Source organism: Cetorhinus maximus, chromosome 12, assembly GCF_964194155.1.
Source record: "Cetorhinus maximus chromosome 12, sCetMax3.hap1.1, whole genome shotgun sequence".
In the NCBI taxonomy this organism is placed as follows: domain Eukaryota; kingdom Metazoa; phylum Chordata; class Chondrichthyes; order Lamniformes; family Cetorhinidae; genus Cetorhinus; species Cetorhinus maximus.
In genome coordinates, this window is record NC_135890.1 from 4069711 (window position 1) to 4088848 (window position 19138).

At 42.5% G+C, this 19138-nt stretch overlaps 1 protein-coding gene across 6 annotated transcripts in view; it reads right to left on the reverse strand.

The window, feature by feature from the left end:
• Positions 1-18263, reverse strand: part of LOC144687175 (transmembrane protein 243-like) — a 34968-nt gene extending 16705 nt beyond the window's left edge. For 2 of the 6 annotated variants that reach the window (XM_078552934.1, XM_078552929.1), the window contains exons 1-2: positions 18197-18263; positions 4994-5237 (exon numbers count right to left, since the gene is read on the reverse strand). In XM_078552934.1, the coding sequence (XP_078409060.1) occupies positions 4994-5071 (78 nt within the window). In that variant the 5' untranslated portion in view covers positions 5072-5237; positions 18197-18263. Of the gene's footprint in view, positions 1-4993; positions 5238-5779; positions 5898-9155; positions 9317-18196 lie in introns of those variants that run through there. The other 4 variants (XM_078552933.1, XM_078552928.1, XM_078552930.1 and 1 more) reach the window with 4 other exon arrangements.
• Positions 18264-19138: the final 875 nt, after the last annotated feature.

The following is a 19138-nucleotide window of genomic DNA, read 5'->3' on the forward strand; positions in this document are numbered from 1 at the left end:
TTCAGCCTTATCTTTTGTACTGATGTGCTGGGCTCCGCCGTCATTGAGGATGGGGATATTTGTTGAGTTTCCTCCTCCAGTGAATTGTTTGATTGTCCACTACCATTTGCGACTGGATGTGGCAGAGCTTAGGTCTGAACCGTTGGTTATGAGATCACTTAGTTCTGTCTATCACATGCTACTTACGCTGTTTGAATGCAAGTAGTCCTGTGTTGTAGCTTCACCAAGTTGACACCTCATTTTTAGGTATGCCTGGTGCTGCTCCTCGCATGCCTTCCAGCACTCTTCATTGAACCAGGGTTGATCTCCTGGCTTGGTGGTAATGGTAGAGTGGGGGATATGCCTGGCCATGAGGTTACAGATTGTGGTTGTATACAATTCTGCTGCTGCTGATGGCCCACAGCATCTCATGGATGACCAGTCTCAAGTTGCTAGATCTGTTCAAAATCTATCCCATTTAGCTTCGTGGTAGTGCCACACAACATGATGGAGGGTACCCTCAATGCAAAAAAGTGGTCACTCCTACCAATACTGTGATGGACTGATGCATGTCCAACAGGCAGATTGACTAGGACGAGGTCAAGTATGTTTTCCCTCTTGTTGGTTCCCTCAACAACTGCCGCAGACCGAGTCTAACAGCAATGCCCTTTAGGACTCAGCCAGCTTGGTCAGTAGTGGTACTACTGAGCCACTCATGGTGATGGATGTTGAAGACCGCCCCGAACCCCAGACTACACTCTGTGCCTTTGCCATCCTCAGTGCTTCCTCCAAAGTTGTGTTCAACGTGGAAGAGCAATGATTAACATGGTAATCAGCAGGAGGTTAGCTTGCCCATGTTTGATACCATGAGATTTCATGGGGTCCGGAGTCGACATAAAGGACTCCCAGGGCAACTCCCTCCCAACTGTATACCACTGTGCCACCACCTCTTCTGGATCTGTCCTGCCAGTGGTACAGGACATACCCAGGGATGGTAATGGTGGTGTCGGTGTCTGGGACATGATCTGTAAGGTATGATTCCATGCGTATGACTATGTCAGGCTGTTGCTCGACTAGTCTGAGAGACAGCTCTCCCAATTTTGGCACAAACTGCCAGATGTTAGTATGGAGGACTTTGCAGGGTCAACAGGCCTGAGTTTGCCGTTGTTTCCAGTGCCTAGGTCGATGCTGGGTGGTCTGTCTAGTTCGATTCGTTATAAATATTCCAGCGATTGTGATACAACTGAGTGCCTGGCTAGGCCATTTCAGAGGACATTTAAGAGTCAGCTACATTGCTGTGGGTCTGGAGTCACATGTAGGCCAGACGAGGCAAGGACGGCAGACTTCCTTCCCCAAAGGACATTAAAGGCACATTTAAGATGAACACAGGCAACTACTGGTCCAACATCAGTAATAGGCAAAATAATAGAATCAATGCCAAGAGAAAGTGGGAGGAGTGCCTGTATAGAAACTTAAAACAACAACATTGTACTTCGAAACAGAAGGTCCTGTCTGACAAAACTCTGAAAGATATTATAGATGAAATAGATAGTGATGCTTCCTATATTTAGATGTTTAGAAAATAGGGCAATACAGACACACGATGAACAGAATTCAATTAGTATAGGAAGACTTAGAAAGGGAGATGGCAGTAATAGATCCATCAGCTTCAGTGTTCAAATATAAAGTGAAACAACTAAAAAAGTCTATAGAAAAATACCAGTTTGCAGGTTCAGAAAGCACTGGTCTGGTCACATATTGAATATTGTGCTCAGTTTCTAGTTGCAACCACAAAAAAGATATACTTTTTGGAAAGCTTATAGGAAAGAACATCAAAACTGATCCCAAGTGTAAATATAAACAATGAGGAAAGATGTGCAAAACTTGAACTGTCCAGAAAGCAGATAGAGGATCCATACCAAAATATAATAAACAATACAAAATAATCCAGCTTCATTTGAAACCAAGAATATAAAACCACAGAAGTCAAATGGAAATTAGTGAAAAAGAAATTTGGAGTAGACATCTGTCATTGGGAAAATGCTAGAGTCCATTATTAAGGAAGAAATAGCAGGACATTTAGAAAAGCTTAACGTAATCAGAGTCAACATGGTTTTGTGAAAGGGAAATCAGGTTTGACAAATTTGCTAGAGTTACTTGAGGATATAACAAGCAGAGTTGATAAAGGGGAACCGGTGGATGTAGTGTATTTGGATTTCCAGAAGGCATTTGATAATGTGCCACGTAAAAGGTTATTGCACAAGATAATTGGGGGTAATGTATTAACATGGATTGAGGATTGGTTAACGCACAGAAGACAGGGTTGGGATTAATGGGCCTTTTTCAGGTTGGAAAGACGTAACTAGTGGAGTGCCACAAGGATCAGTCCTAGGGTCTCAATTATTTACTGCCTATATTAATGGAGGAGGGGGCAGAGTGTAATGTATTCAAATTTGCTGACGATACAAAAATAGGTGGGAAGGCATGTTTTGATGAGGACATAAGGAATTTGCAAGGGGATATAGACAGGTTGAGTGAGTGGGCAAAAACTTGACAGATGGAGTTTAATGTAGGAAGGTGTGAGGTCATGCACTTTGGTAGGAAGAATCAAAAGGCATATTATTATTTAAATGGAGAGAGACTCCAAAAAAGTGCAACACAGAGGGATCTGGGTGTTCTCATACATAAAAAGCAAAGTTAGCATGCAGATGCAGCAAGTAATTAAGAAGGCAAATGGAATTTTGGCCTGTATTGCTAGGGGGTTGAAGTTTAAAAATAGGGAAGTCTTGTTACAGCTGCACAGGATGTTGGTGAGGCCGCACCTGGAGTACCGTGTACAGTTTTGGTCCCCTTATTTAAGAAAGGATATACTGGCATTGGAGGCATTTCAAAAGAGATTTACTAGGCTGATTCCTGGGATGAAGGGGTTGACTTATCAAGAACATCTAAACAGGTTAGGCCTTTATTCATTAGAGTTTAGAATAATGAGGGGTGATCTTATTGAAACATACAAGATTCTGAAGGGGCTTGATAGGGTAGATGTTGAGAAGATGTTTCCACTAGCGGGGGAATCTCAAACTAGGGGACAAAGTTACAGAATAAGGGGACACTCATTTAAGACTGAGATGCGAAGGAATTTCTTCTCTGAGAGTAGCGAATGTCTGGAATTCTCTTCCCCAAAGAGTTGTGGAAGCGAGATCACTGAACGTATTTAAAGAGGAGGTAGATCTTTTTTTGAAATATTGGGGAGTTGAGGGTTACGAGGAGCTGGCATGAAAGAGGAGTTGAGGCCTGGGGCAGAGCAGCCATGATCTTATTGAATGGCAGGGCAGGCTTGAGGGGCCGAATGGCCTACTCCTGCTCCTCTTTCTTATGTTCTTATGGCTGGAAAATAAATCTTTACTCAATTAACTTTAAATGTTTGGAATAACTTCCCAAGCAGAATATAGAGGTAAAATATTTGTTATTCAAAATACTAGGAGACATGACAAGAAAGGCAATGTAGTAGAAGAATGAACCTACTGTCCTCCTTTTATTCTTCTGGCTTTTCTTGCATTATGTAAGCAGTGAGATAAACAGTGAAGTGATTTACATTATCTGATACTTCAATATGCACCTGCCCTGCAACTTTGCTTTTGTCCCTATACTAAGGCTTTAGTGTTTGAAAGATTCATCAGTAATGTGAAATAAAACATCATAAAGCTTTGGCATATTAAAGAAAGTACACCCATTAATCTCATCAATCTGACACCGACTCCTTGGTGCATGCTTGTAACAACATTTCAGACTATCTGGAAAGATTTCCTCTGCACAATACCAATAGTGAGAGTGCAAATGTGTTCTTGCATTTATGATTTTGCTGTAGTGAGATGAAATCTTCCTGTGCGTGCTTGTTTCAAGGACAGAAAGTGTGACATTATAAATAACTTAGCAGCAGTAAGCTACTGCTACAATTTCATTTGTTAAAACAAAGCACAGATTTTAATTCCATTTTGGGGAGAACGGTATTTTTTTCACCTATGCACAACACAGGAAAACATGCAATGTAACAAAAACTGGCTTGGAAAAGCTGAGACAGCGTAAAATTAAATAAAGCAAACATAAAATGGGCTAACAATAAATGAATAGCACGGATTTAAGAAGTGGTGTTGTTGAAACCAATAACATTTCCACACAGGAAATGGTGCACTGTACCTTTGCTGCTACAAGCTCTACATTAGAACTAACAATCGCACTTCCTTGCTTGCTTTCCCATTGAAACCAATAAGTTCTAAATACAAATGTCTTTCCAAACCAATTTTAAAGGAAGTTTACAATAATTATATTTAACATGTAAGTATCGCTCTTTCTTGCTAATTCTTCTATAAAAAAGAGACAACCTAAAAAGAAAGTTGCTTTGAATATGCACCGTTTACCATTCAACTCCCTTAAAATTCCTGGGTACTCCCTTGATAATTCAGTGGATAAGTGGTATGAAATTAGGTTTGAAAACTTCAGTTAAATTAAACAAAAATCAAAATGCTGCACCTAGTTCTGAAATTCAAAATGTATGTGCAAACGTACTACAGGTTAAATTACCATACCAGTCTTCAGGGAGTGCAGTCAAACTAAAATATATACGCTCTGAAGAAGGGTCATACAGACTCGAAACGTTAACTGTTTCTCTCTACACCGATGCTGCCAGGTCTGCTGAGTTTTTCCAGTATTTTCTGTTTTGTTAAAATATATATTAATCATCCATGATGTGCCAGCAGGTGTGCAGGATTACACCAAGCATCTGTTGCTTTTTCACCATCATTACCACATTTACTATTTACTCAAAATAATGCAACCATTTCAAACCAAACTTAAAGCAGGCACTAAACAAGAAAAAATTCAAATTACTTTGGGCTTCAGTGCAGTGGAAAACCAAATTTAAAATGATAATACTTATACCCAAATCTATCTTTAAACTCATCTTTGAACCGAGAAAATTGGAGATCACAATGAACTGTTGTCTTCTATATGTCCTTACCCTTGCTGATGTCTCTCCAAACAAGGGCCTGTTGTCTTGCACACTAGTGCCATAAGTCCTTGTGGCAAATTCATCCATTGCAATCTTATATGGTACACTTTCATGCAGACCAAAATCTTGCTTGTGCTCTCTATAAACAAGTTATCCTGAGTACATTTTGGAAAATATATTCATTCATGGAGACATCTAATGGAACACACTTCAGCTGCTGACTACTTCCACTTGCTTTTCATGGTGAATGATTCTGAAATAAAAAAATAAATGAGTGAGTCATAATGAACTACTGCTCTTTTGGTTTGCTTTGCCTTGTGACAAGTAAGATGAATGGTTTCCTTTGTGCAAATCAACAGTCTCCCAACCACACACACCACTACCAGCCCATGTTTTTTCATGTAACTTAATTTTAGTTACATTAAACCATTAAGTTCTTCAAATATACTTAGCGCTATACAAAGACATTTCCTTATTAATGGCAGCAGCAGACAAACAAACTTCAAATATCTAATTTTCTCCACACTGAAACCCATTCTAAAATTAACAGCTATACTAATGGAGCCATAGTTCAGATTTTGTTTCAGAAACTATACTGGAGCAGATCAAAGCAAAATACTGCAGATGCTGAAAATCTGAAATAAAAAAACAGAAAATACTGAAAATACTCAGCAGATCTGGTAGTATCGGAGAGAGAAACTGAGTTTCATGTCTATGGCCTTTCATCATGAAATGTTAGCACTGTTTCTCTAGAGATGCTGCCAGATATGTTGAACACGAAGCAATGACACTCACCACTGACCTAGAAGGATGTTGCCCGCAGGGATCTAGTGATCTATGTGACACGGATTTCCCCTTTCCCAATGTTACCTTGATTCCGAAAGAAGACCAACTCTAGCATCGAGCAGCAGCAATGTCATCAAGCAGGCAAAGCAGCTTATCACACTGAACTATTCTCACAGGCAGCAAATGAGGAAGTAAAAAGCAGTTCTAAGAAAAGATTAGCAACTTAAAAATTTAACTCTGTCTCTCTATCTCTCTCTCTCTACAGATGACACTTGACTGCTGAGTATTTCCAACATTTTTTGTTTTTATTTCAGGAAGTTAAAAGCACTGATTAACCTTCTTTTTTTAATATTTTAATATCATTTGAGACATACACATTGGATTAAGCTAGAACCTTAAACATCGGGTAAGAGGTTGTTCGGCAGTAATTATAAAGTTTTACACCATTAAAAATCCAGTTACACCTCACTCAACAAGCCATAACTTAAGAGTTTTTACTGCGAGTCCTAATAGCATAAAGGTGGAGGTCCATGTCAATTCAGCAATTTCTACTCGATTGCAGTCTGCTGGGACTTCAACAGTATGGAAAAACACAAATACAGACAGCAATTTCTAGATTTCCACATTTAACCGTACATATGCAGACCTCAGAAGTTAGTGTACAGTTTCAGTAGAATAACGGTGGCAAATACTGGGGATTCGCCATCATTACTGCCACTAAATCCAGGCTATTGTGTTGTTTTTATTTTAAAGGTGTGCAACAGGCCAGCTTGATTCACCCTATAGTTTTCTATTCCAATAAAACCTTTCCTATGGCCTAACTAGAACCAAGAAGCTGGCAGGCTATGACAAGTGGAGTGCCACAAGGATCAGTGTTGCAGCCTCAGCTTTTCACAATCTGGAAGGCTGCAGGGAGGACACAGAGGCTGCAACGAGATACAGACAGATTAACTGAGTGGGCAACAAGATGGCAGATGGAGTATCACAAGGGGAAGTGTGTGGTTATTCACTTTGGTCATAAGAATAGAAAAGCAGAATTTTTTTTTAAAAAGGCGCGAATCTTATAAATGTTGAAGCTCAGAAAGACTTGAGTGTACTCAAACAAGGAACAAAGTTAGCACACAGATACAGCAAGCAATTAGGAAGGCAAATGGCATGTTGGCCTTTATTGCAATGGGATTGGAGTAGAGGAATAAAGAAGTCTTGCTACATTGTACAGAGCTTTGGTGATAACACACAGAGTGCTGGGTGCAGTTATGGACTCCATATTTCATGAAGGATTTACTTGTATTGCAGGCAGTGCAAAGATTCACTACATTGGCCCCTGGGGATGGGAAGGTTGTCCTATGATGAGAGACTGTGTAAACTGGGCCTAAATTCTCTGGAGCTAAGAAGAATGAGAGGTGATCTCATTGAAACACAGGAGATTCTGAAGAGCTTGAGACAGAGGTTGCTTCTGCTGGCTGGGTAATCTAGAACACGGGGGACACAGTCTGAGAATAAGGGGTTGATCATTTAGGACTGAGTTGAGGAAAAATTTCTTCATAAGAACATAAGAAACAGGAACAGGAGTAGACACTACAGCCCCTTGAGCCTGTTCCGCCATTCAATAAGATCATGGCTGATCATCTTGTTTTTCGATTTCCACATTCCCATCTAACCCCCATAACCTTTGATTCCCTTGCCTAACAAGAATCTATCTACCCCTGCCTTAAAGATATTCAATGACCCCGCCTCCACCATCTTCTGAGGCAGAGAATTCCAAAGTCGCACAACCCTCAGAAAACATTTCTCCTCATCTGTTCTAAAAGGGCGACCCCTAATTTTAAAACAGTGCCCCCCTAGTTCTGGACTCATCCACAAGAGGAAATATCCTTTCAACGTCCATGTTGTCAAGGCCGTTCAGGATCTTGTATACTTCAATCAAATCACCCTTCACTTTTCTAAACTCCAGTGGAAATAAGCCCATTCTATCCAACCTTTCCTCATAAGACAACCCACTCTTTCCAGGTATCAATCTAGTAAACATCCTGTGAACCACCTCCAATGCATTTACATCCTTTCTTAAATAAGGAGACCAAAGCTGCACACAGTATTCGAGGTGTGGTCTCACCAATGCCCTGTATAACTGAAGCATAATATCCTTACTTTTATGTTCAATCCCTCTTGTAATAAAGGATAGCATTCCATTGGCCTTCTTAATTACTTGCTGTACCTGCATACTAATTTTTTGTGACTCATGTACTAGAACACCTAAATCCCTCTGCACCTCAGAATTATGCAGCCATTTCTCCATTTAAGAAATTAAGCTTTTCCTGCCAAAGTGAACAACTTTACATTTTCCCACATTAAACTCTATTTGCCAGATCTTTGCCCACTTACTCAACCTATCAGAGGGTTGTGAATCTTTGGAATTCTCTACCCCAGGGCGTTGTGGATGCTTCATTGTTGATTCTATTTAAGGCTGGGATAGACAGATTTTTGGTCTCTCCGGGAATCAAGAGATATGGGGAGCTGGCAGGGAAGTGAAGTTGAAGTTCAAATTCAGCCATGATCATACCAAATGGCACAGCAGGCTCAACAGACCATAAGGTCTACTCCTGCTCCCATGTCTGTGTTCTTGTGGTACTGACACACACCATAGACCAAACTGTGGTTCTATCAATTTCAAAATGGAGAGCTTCAGCATCTACTCCTTGCCTTTCTGTCCCAGCCAAAAAAGTAAGAAAAAGATTTGCATTTGTGCAGCATCTCATTATGATCACTAAGGGAAATATCTCAAATAAGATGCATTAAACTAAAGTGCAATGAGTTATGCAGCAGCAAGATCCCACTACTGGCGATGAGTTGAATGGTCGCCTGATCCCTTTCTGGTGACGTTGTTCCCCAATGTTAGTCAGAGCTACAGGAAACTGTAAGCACAGTTCCTGAAGCCTAATGATGTTCTGCTAAGCCAGGACTTGGTAAATGCATCCCTCACAAGGACAAATTTCAGCTTGTTTTTTTTTTAGTACATCACTGACTTTGAACACGTCACTTTGACCCCCAGAACCACCTTAAAGACCACAGATATCAGCAAGGTTTCTCCCTGATCTTTTGTACACTATGATCCTCTCTGGGAGGTCTTGTGGCACATTAGGTAATGTTGCTGCCTCTGAGCCAGAAGCTCCAGGCTCAGGTCTCACTCCAGGACTTGACAGACAAGGAAGGCACATTCATAACCCAGCCAAACAGGTTGAGTTATCAACTGCAAATCCTTCCAACACACGCCAATGGCAGATGGTAAGTGCGGGAGAGATTCCTGGTTAGCCATGTCATTGAAAGAAAGTTGGAACCTTTACCATCATTATCCATATCGCCAGACACAACATACATTCACACTCACTTTACTTCACAGATTTTCAAAGCTCCACACAGATGGGTCTTCCTACTGTCCTTTTGTCTTGACACCAAATGCTCACTAGAGACTTTGATGATGTCCTATGAATTTTCTGGAAGAGTACCAGACACAGCCATCAGCACAAACTTAAGGAAACCCCTTCTGATGAAGTCTTTAGCCCAATGAAAAAAATATTTATTAAGTTAAAAAGGAGACCAAATCAGTTCAATTACTTCACAGCCCTAAAATTAGTTAAGAAACAGAACATAATTAAATAATTTATTCAATGCTTTTTTTCTTAAAAACAGTGACACTGCATTGTAAATTAGTCTAGGAATACACTTCAGTGATAATGAATTGTGAATGACTGGATTTCATTACTGCTATCTGTATGCTGTCCATTTCCTCAGTACTTTACATAATAAACCCACAAACAGAAGAAAGAACAAAATAAATTATTTAAGAGGAAGTTAGATAATTCAGCTGTCTCGGGTGAAAGATGTTTTTCCTTTCTCATGTTTATATCTTGCTTCCTTTGGTATCTGAAGATAGGCAATGCAAAGTCAAGCCTGTAGCAATGCAATCTATATTTCACGGCTAAGATATCTTCCTGAGGGCTGTGGTTATCTTTTCCTCTTGATTGAAATCTGGTCACCTATTTACACAGCAGCTTCTAATTTGAATTTACAGGGTAACTGCAGCCACAGTGGGCACAGGGCAACATGGAGGACTACTCTTTCAGAGTGGTGGCTCAAAGGGCTCCTTCTGTAAAATTGGATGTTTATATACCCCATTAAATAAACAATGAAAAGCCCATTAAGCTCTACTTTGTTGCGTATTTTAAATGAACAAGATTCACTGGCTTAGACCACAACCCTATCAGCTCATTCACTGCTTCATGTGTCAGCTGTGGCTCAGTTGGTAGCACTCTTGCTTGAGTCAGAAGGTTATGTGTTCAAGCCTCACACCAGAAACTTGAGCACAAGATCTAGGCTGACAGTCCAGTGCAGTGCTGGAGGAGTGCTGAACTGTTGGATGGGCACCATTTTCTGGACGAGACATTAAACCAAAGGCCCTGTCTGCTCTCTTGCACAGACATAAAAGATCCCATGGTGCTATTCTGAAGAGAAGCAGAGAAGTTCTCTCCAGTGTCCTGGACAATATTTATCCTTCAACCAACATCACAAAAACAGAATAGCCCTATCCAGTCATTACCACATGGCAAGCTTCCACAAACAGCCATGTATAAATTGGCTGCCACGTTGCCTCCATTACAAGTGACTACACTTCGAAAGTACTTCATTGGCTGTAAAGCACTTTGGGACATCCTGGCAATATATAAATGCAAGTTTTTTTTAATGTTTTATTCCCTCCCAAGGACTACACAGGACAACATGTACTGGATAACAATCGCAGTGTGCTGTACTATTGGGTCAAGATGCTTTGCAAACTGGCTACAGGAGCAAATCAAAAATATCTAAAATAAATTGGCACTGCTGTACAGGAAAGCATGATGTTTCTCGAACGTTCTGGATATTTCTGTACTGATTACAATAATAACCCTGCTTCAACAGTTGAGCAAATAAAATAATTCTATAAAAGTAGCAAATGAGCAAAGTTATTATTAGTGAATATTCGAATTTGAAGTTGGATGTGTACCTTTTAAGGCACCCCCGTGATCCTTTACTCTTCAATGGCTTTTTCCAATTTGCTTTGTGCTATTTTTCAAATTTATCAATTTGTCCCAAAATTCTACAAATTTGAACAAACATGGCAAAGCCCTGCACCAGCAATCACTGATGAAAGTGTAATCGCCAAGGGTTGCATTTATAATAAAACCCTCGAGATGGTGAGTTAGCAATTCAATAAGATGTCTCACTACAGAGTCAAGTCAAACCTCAAGACCTAATTTATAATACCTAACTTTAACACTACACCGATAGTGTAAATACACGCTTGGAAACAGATGCTGTAACGGGAAGATCGTACAGTTAATGTTCTGTATGGTTCAGATCACATGGGCTGATTGGGGCTCTCGAGTATCTCAAACTTTCTTCAAAAAAAAAGCGGCTGCAAAATCCATCATCTCACAAATAAAACACATATGTTTCAGCTCAGTAACAAGTTACTGCTGTCCTTTATACTTGTAAATTACAGGTTGGTTACAGGAGGGTGGGTAAGAATAACACCATCTGACACTGCAGTTCCAGACTTGTCAGTTGAGTATCTGAAAGTTGACAATACAACACCACATGCACAAAAACTGTAACTATTTGAAACCTGAACTGATCAACCTGAATAGCATGTGCTTAAACCTAGAGGTCTGAAAATCAATGGAAATTGATCTTCTGGTCTCATCAGCATACTCAGCAAAGACTTCAATTTTGGACTACCTGCCTCATGGGCAGCAGCTTCCAGTTAAATGTTTGCATGGTTTGGGGGGTGCGGGGATGAGGTTACAGAGATAACAATCGTGACTCCTATAGATCGGGAGGTGGGGTGGGGGGGGGGATGGGTGCCTGCACTCCTGCTTGGGCCGTTCAAAAGGACAAAGGGTCCCACAAATTTAGCAGTGGGGCCAATTCTTGCACAGATTGCTCAGGGCGGTCTTGCTGCTAAAATACACTTTGTGCCCAATCGACACAGGCAAAACAGGCATGATCCAACCAATCACCCCACAGTATATTACAACAAAATGTCCAGGTTGGCCTCGTGCCAGAATACTACACAAAAATAGTGAGGGCCATGATTGCACAAGTCCTTTATTATCCAGCAGACTTTACTGCTTCGCTCTCACACTGTTCACTCATTTGCCTGCATTAATCAAAATGCCCAGATTTATAATGAAAAATATTAATAACTAATTTGCAGCAACTTTCAACAAAATAAAAAGATACTAATTCATGGTTTTTCAACATAAGGCTCACACTCAACTGCACAACTGTGTAAAATTATGAAAACAAAACTTGCAGTTATATAGGGCTTTACAGTCAATGAAGAGCTTCTTGAAGTGTAGTCGGTGTTGTAACATAGGAAACATTTAATAGTCATACTTCCACAAAAATAACTGATCTTTAAAAAGAAATCTAACGCATTTAAATTGACCCAAATAAAATTGCAAAGTGTGAACGCTTCTGTCTGTGTAGTGTTAAAATTTTAAATTCAGCCATGTAACTATTGCAAAACTGTGATGTTTCCATTTCTCGATTTCAACAGGTAGTGGTTTACAACAGATCAGTATTCAAGAAGTGTAATTGACATAATTTGTGAGACTGTGACTTAATGAACAGTTGCTTGTTTATGGAAAGCAATGACATACCTCTGATCAGGGTAATAAATTTTTAGGCAAGCATCTACTTTTGAAAATATTTTACAATACATTGCACTGCCTTACGCTGATTGCTGATGTAGTTCTTTTATACTCCATGAATGGTGAAATCTCAATATGTGCGCTATAATTCACATCAAAACCAAGAGGAACTACAATGAGAGAGAAAAACATAGAAAACAGGTGCAGAAGTAGGTCATTCGGCCTTTTGAGCCTGCTCCGCCATTCAACATGATCATGGCTGATCCTCTATCTCAACGCCACACACCCGCTCTCTCCCCATACCCCTTGACGCCTTTAGTGTCTAGAAATCCATTTCCTTCTTAAATATATTCAGTGACTTGGTCTCCACAGTCTTCTGTGGTAGAGAATTCCAAGGTTCACCACCCTCTGAGTGAAGAAATTTCTCCTCATCTCAGTCCTAAATGCCCCATATCCTGAGACTGTGATCCCTTGTTCTAGACAACCCAGCTAGAGGAAACATCATCCCTGCACCCAGTCTGTCCAGCCCTGTCAGAATTTTATATGTTTCAAATGAGAGCCCCTCTCATCTATCTAAACTCCAGTGAGCACAGGCCTAGACGGCCCAATCTCTCCTCATACAACAATCCTGCCATCCCAGGAATCAGTCTTGTGAACCTTCACTGCACTCCCTCTATGGCAAATATATCCTTCCTTAGGTAAGGAGACCAAAACTGCATACACAGAAAGAAGGGATACAAAGCTTGTAACCTATGGGAACAGAGAAACAAGGCAAGTGTCTGGTAATAAAGCAGTAGGGAGCGGAATAAAATGAAAAAGAGCGATACAAGATTATAGAAATAAAGCATTGGACAATGAGAGACAAGGTTAAGTGAGTGGGAAAAGATCTGGCAAATGGAGTATAATGTAGGAAAACTGAAATTGTTCATTTTGGCAGGAAGAATAAAAAGGAAGCTTATTATCTAAATGGTGAGAGATTGCAGAGTTCTGAGATTCAGAGGAATCTGGGTGTCCTAGTGCATGAATCACAAAAAGTTAGTATGCAGGTACAGCAGGTAATTAGGAAAGCTAATAATATATTATCATTTATTGCGAGGGGAATTAATAACAAAAGTAGGGAGGTTATGCTCCAGTTATACAGGGTACTGGTGAGACCATATCTGCAGTATTATGTACAGTACTGGTCTCCTTATTTAAAGAAATATGTAAATGCATTAGAAGCTGTTCAGAGAAGGTTTACTAGACGAATACCATGAAAGGGCAGGTTGCCTCGGGAGGAAAGGCTGGACAGGTTAGGCTTGTATCCACTGGAATTTAGAAAAATAAGAGGAGACTTAATTGAAACCTTTAGGATCCTGAGGAGTCTTGACAGGGTGAATGCGGAGAGGATGTTTATCTTGTGGGAGAATCTAGAACTGGGGGTCACTGTTTAAAAATAAGGGGTTGCTCATTTAAGACAGAGCTGAGGAGAATTTTTCTCTCTCCAAGGGTAGTGAGTCTTTGGAACTCTTTTTCTCAAAAGGCAGTGAAAGCAGAGTCTTTGAATGTTTTTAAGGCAGAGCTAGATAGATTGATTAACAAGGGGGTGAAAGGTCATAGGGGGTAGGGAGGAATGTGAGGTTGAGGTTACACTCAGGTCAGCCATGATCTTACTGAATGGCAGAGCAGGCTCGAGGGGCCAAGTGGTCTACTCCTGTTCCTAATTCTTCTGTAACAAAAAGAGCTACACAATACCAATAAAACACTATCAGCATAAAATGCTCACTTTGCCCTCCCAGAATGTTTTCTCCCCTCTCTTCCTAAAGGCATTAACTCCTCAAATATGGTTCCAAAGTTGTCAGGCACTTCCAAAATATGAGCATTAACAGGAAGACCTGGGAGGTTATTCAACAGCAGGGATCATCACAGCTGAGAGTCACGCTTTCCAGGCCTTACTTGACACACATTTCCAGCAGGTGAATAATAAATCAGGGTGGGAATCATTGTTAATTTCCCCTCCCTGAAACCACAACAATTAAAGCCAACCATAGCTCCTTTAATGCCACCACCATTAAGATCAGGTAATTTCAGAGAAGGAACCTAGTATTTTCTTGGTGTCTCAGACTTTGCAACTTACTGGACAAACTTTATTTTTCAAGGGTGCACCAATTGTATGTACTTTCACAATGTTTTAACCATTTAATACAAATTGTCCCTTCTTCAGTGGCCCACTAAGGATTGAAAGTGCAATTGACAACACGCATTACCCACCATCAGCTTCACCCTCAATCGTAAAAGACCTGATGTACCTTGTTCTTATGGGTGGGGAACAATCTCTTTATTATGAGACTTCAAAAGCTACTAGTGGATTTGTCAGCTCGACTTCTAGCCAGCCCCGACTGACAGCAACAATGAGTGGAAGTGTAAAATAGAAATACTGTGATGGAAGGCTGATATCAGCTATAACATTGCTCTTACAAAGACAGCACAGTAAAGCCACAAGCAGCTGAATAGACAAGGTGGGGTCAGGGTAAAATGAATGCAAACCTTTTGTGCAAAAATATAAAGTAGCACTTTAATCTATTGTTAATTCATGTTATAAAGGAAGTGCTATTTTTCCCCTTAATTGTTCCCCAATGCTGAATTTCAATGTGTATCTAATGTTTCCACAGTCCAAAAACTTGCCAAAACGCAAAATTCTTCAGAGAGCAACATGCAGCACAAACAGACCCTAGAGTTGAACAGGCTGGTACATCAAATCAATGTATAGACAAACTGTGGAAACATTTTCCCCTAATTTTTGCTCAGACTAACAGCTCCAAGGAGAGCACAATATATTTTAAACAGTCAGCAGGTTGCCAAGCAGACACCAACGCTACTGATCTGGAACACCCAAAGGGAGAGAAAAAAATAAATATTACTGAAAAGAGACATGTTGCCAAAGGTTTGTCTTGTACTCATCAGGACAAATGCAAGAATGTCAAATTTCAAATGGTCATAGCAATTTACACTACAGGAAAAAAGGTTGCTGATTGATTGGCAAATCGACCGATTGGCCAAGGTGTTACAATAGAGAATGCAACAGGGAACAATAGGCTCCCCAAACTCCCGGGTAATTCAAAAAAGGCGCACGGCTTGAACATTTTTTTTTTGTTGCAGAAAACAGGTCCCTGTGTATGAATGTATATCACTTCCAGCAAGAATAAATGAGCCACAATTAGCGCTCGACTGATTATTTTATATTGGTTGTTACTGTAGCTATTGGCGCACTCGGGATTGTTCAGCAAGTACTGTCCAATCGCAGAACGACATCTAACAGCGGATGTTTTGTTTTGGGTTTTGCAAGTGCAGGCTGGTTAAGTACGGCCTGTGCTCTGTCTATTACAAACAACCAAAAGAACATGCTGTTTGATTTGATCAGCCATTTGCTGGGATGTACAGCCTACATATCTGGCATCCCACTGGCACTGAAATTCATACACTACGTTGCTCAATTGTGTGGTAGGCAGAACATGTTTTTGGACTGATGGCAGCATCCTGTTAGTGGAAACTACCACTTGCAAAACCACTGCATAGTAGCAGTGTGACACCATTTGCTCAACCAACGGCCAGCACTTTTGGACCTGAAAAGTGCCCAGTCTCCCTCAAATCATGCTGGGGAAGCAAAGTATCTCAACAATTTGAGCAACAGGTAAAGCAAGCTGTTCGATGATGAAAGGTTCTTGTCAAAAATCTGTTTCGCTCCCCACAGAAGTTGCCAGACCTGCCGAGCAATTTCTGCATTTTTTGTTTTTACTCTCAGTATGTTATCGCTGACAGTGATAAAATGGGAGCAGTGGTTATGATCTGAAATTGTCAAAATGAATGTTGAGTCCAGTAGGATGTAAAGTGTCCAATGAAAGATGGGCTGCTGTTCCTCGAGCTTCCATTGAGCTTCATTGAAACAGTGCAGGTGGCCGAGGTCAGAGTGGGAGTGGGTGGAGATTAAACTGGTAAATGACCAGAACCTCCGGGTCACACTTGGAGACTGAAAGGCGATGTTCCACAAAGCAGATACCAAACTGGGATTTAATCTCCTCAATGTAGAGAAAACCGCACTGTGGTCAGTGAATAGACAATACTGAATAGCAAGAAGTACAAGTAAATCACTGTGCCCCTTGGAAACTTACAAAATATATTTCAGCAAACTGGAGTACAGGAGTCATTGCATTCATCCATCCAGCAGCATTTTATATACACAGTCATAGTCAGCCACTGCAGGTGCTTATGTACAGATATAAGCAGTGTTATTTTACACAAGTTCCTGTGCACAAGTGTCTATACAATTCTCATGGTGGCTTTTTATGCCAGCAACAGAAACCAACACAGCTGAGTAAACCAAGGAAAAGGAAGATGTTTCAACAAATTCAAAATCACATTTCACACTCTACCAAATCGACACAACCAGCCAACATGGGACATTTATTATTTTAAAAAGCCAGTGCAGCAATGCTGACTGAACCTGAGAGGGGAACACAAGAGGCTCCATGTACTGGGGCAGACCGGAGAGCAGCGGCTGAGGCTGAACTGGTCGGGGGGGTGGGGAAGAAAGATAAGGCTGTATGACTCACATTGAATGTGTGCAGCATGTATCACAATAGTACTGAAGCACCTCAGAGTGCAACATGGTTTATGTCGACAACTTAAATACCGTCGCACTGCCTGACTGACCACTTTAAATGTCTGTAACGTACCTTTGGTTTTATTTGAAGCACCTCAGGGTGCAACATGATCTATGCAGAAAACTTGAATATTATTGCACTTATTGTGATTTTGAAATGTTTGGTAATGTTCTCCCGGATATTTTATGAATATAGAAAGAGGAAAGGGGTTAAAAAAAAGAGAGGATGAGGCTGTAGGCACCTATTCACTGATATAGATTGGGGAGCAGCAGAGCCACTGAACCCAGGGAGGGAGCACAACCCAGCTCAGCGCCCACCCAGCTCAGCGCCCACCCAGCTCAGCGACCACCCAGCTCAGCGACCACCCAGCTCAGCGACCACCCAGCTCAGCGACCACCCAGCTCAGCGACCACCCAGCTCAGCGACCACCCAGCTCCTCAGCACCCCCAGCTCCTCAGCACCCCCCCAGCTCAGCACCCCCCCAGCTCAGCACCCCCCCAGCTCAGCACACCCCCCCAGCTCAGCACCCCCCCAGCTCAGCACACCCCCCCAGCTCAGCACACCCCCAGCTCAGCACCCCCCCAGCTCAGCACACCCCCCCAGCTCAGCACACCCCCAGCTCAGCACCCCCCCAGCTCAGAGCACCCCCCCCAGCTCAGAGCACCCCCCCCAGCTCAGAGCACCCCCCCCAGCTCAGCAGCCCCCCAGCTCAGCACCCCCCCAGCTCAGCACCCCCCCAGCTCAGAGCACCCCCCCAGCTCAGCACCCCCATCACTGGGTCAAACTGCTGACCAGCAGCTGACCAGGGGGAGAAGGGAAAGGGTCAGCACACTGGGTCAGACTGGAGAGCACAGGGGAGCCCGACCCCGGGGGAAAGAGAGGTCACATCCCCCCCTCTCCCCCACTCTCAGGGGGACCCTCCCCACCCCGGGCCCGGGCTCCACCGCCGCCGCCTCGGGCCCGGCTGCTCAGTGTGAGCCGGGGCCCGGGTTCCGATCCCGGGACCGTGGCACAGACACTCCCCTCCCGGCCCTGCCTCACCCACCCGCCGGGGACCCGGCCCTCCGCCCCGCCGGGGGCTCCACTCACTCACTCACCGGCCGCTCCTACCCCGGGCTCCGCTCCAACCGCCGCCGCCGCCGCCGCTGCTCCTCCCTCCCCCCCAAACTGTCGGCCAAACGCAAGCAGCGCGACGTCAGCGGCCCTTAAAGGGGCGGCGCTTAAAGGCAACTTCTCACATCTCCAGGTGTGACCAGAGCCAGGTGTGTCCAGATCCAAATGTATCCCAATCCAGATGTGTCCAGAGCCAGACGCGTCCAGAGTCAGGCATGTCCAGAACCAGGTGTGTCCAGAACCAGGTGTGTCCAGAACCAGATGTGTCCAGAGCCAGGCAAGTCCAGAGCCAGGTATGGAAGTCTCCTCAACCTCCCAGCTCATCATCCACCCTCTGCAATGATTGTGAATTCATTTTCTCTCCCTATGGCTCAGTTGGTAATACTCTGAGTCAGAAGACTGTGGGTTCAAATCCCACTCCAGGTTGACACTCCAGTGCACTACTGAGACTATGCTACACTGTCAAAAGTGCCACCTTTCACTTGCAATATTAAATCGAGGACCTGTCTACCCTCTCAAGCTCCCTTGACACTACTATGAAGAACAGCGGGGAAGTCATCCCCAAAGTCATGACCAATATTTATCCCTCAATCCACATCACAGAAACAGATTATTTGGGCTTGGCTGCTGCTTTTCCTACATTACAACAATGACCACACTTCAAAAGTACTTAATTGGCTGTAAACTGCTGTCGAGGCACCCCCTGGTCGTGAAAGATGCTAAAAAATGTAAATACCTCTTTTCTTATTTACCTTGAAGCCCACCTTCAGTGGCAGAGGTAATGTTTTTGCCCCTGTTGTCTCCTTCAACAGCTCCCTGCCCAAAGGCAGATCAGACCCACAGTGCCGTGATCTCCACCTTGGGTATGGCAAGGAGGCAGGTCTCAAATCCATCCCAGCAGTTATGGGGAATCAAACCCTGTGCAG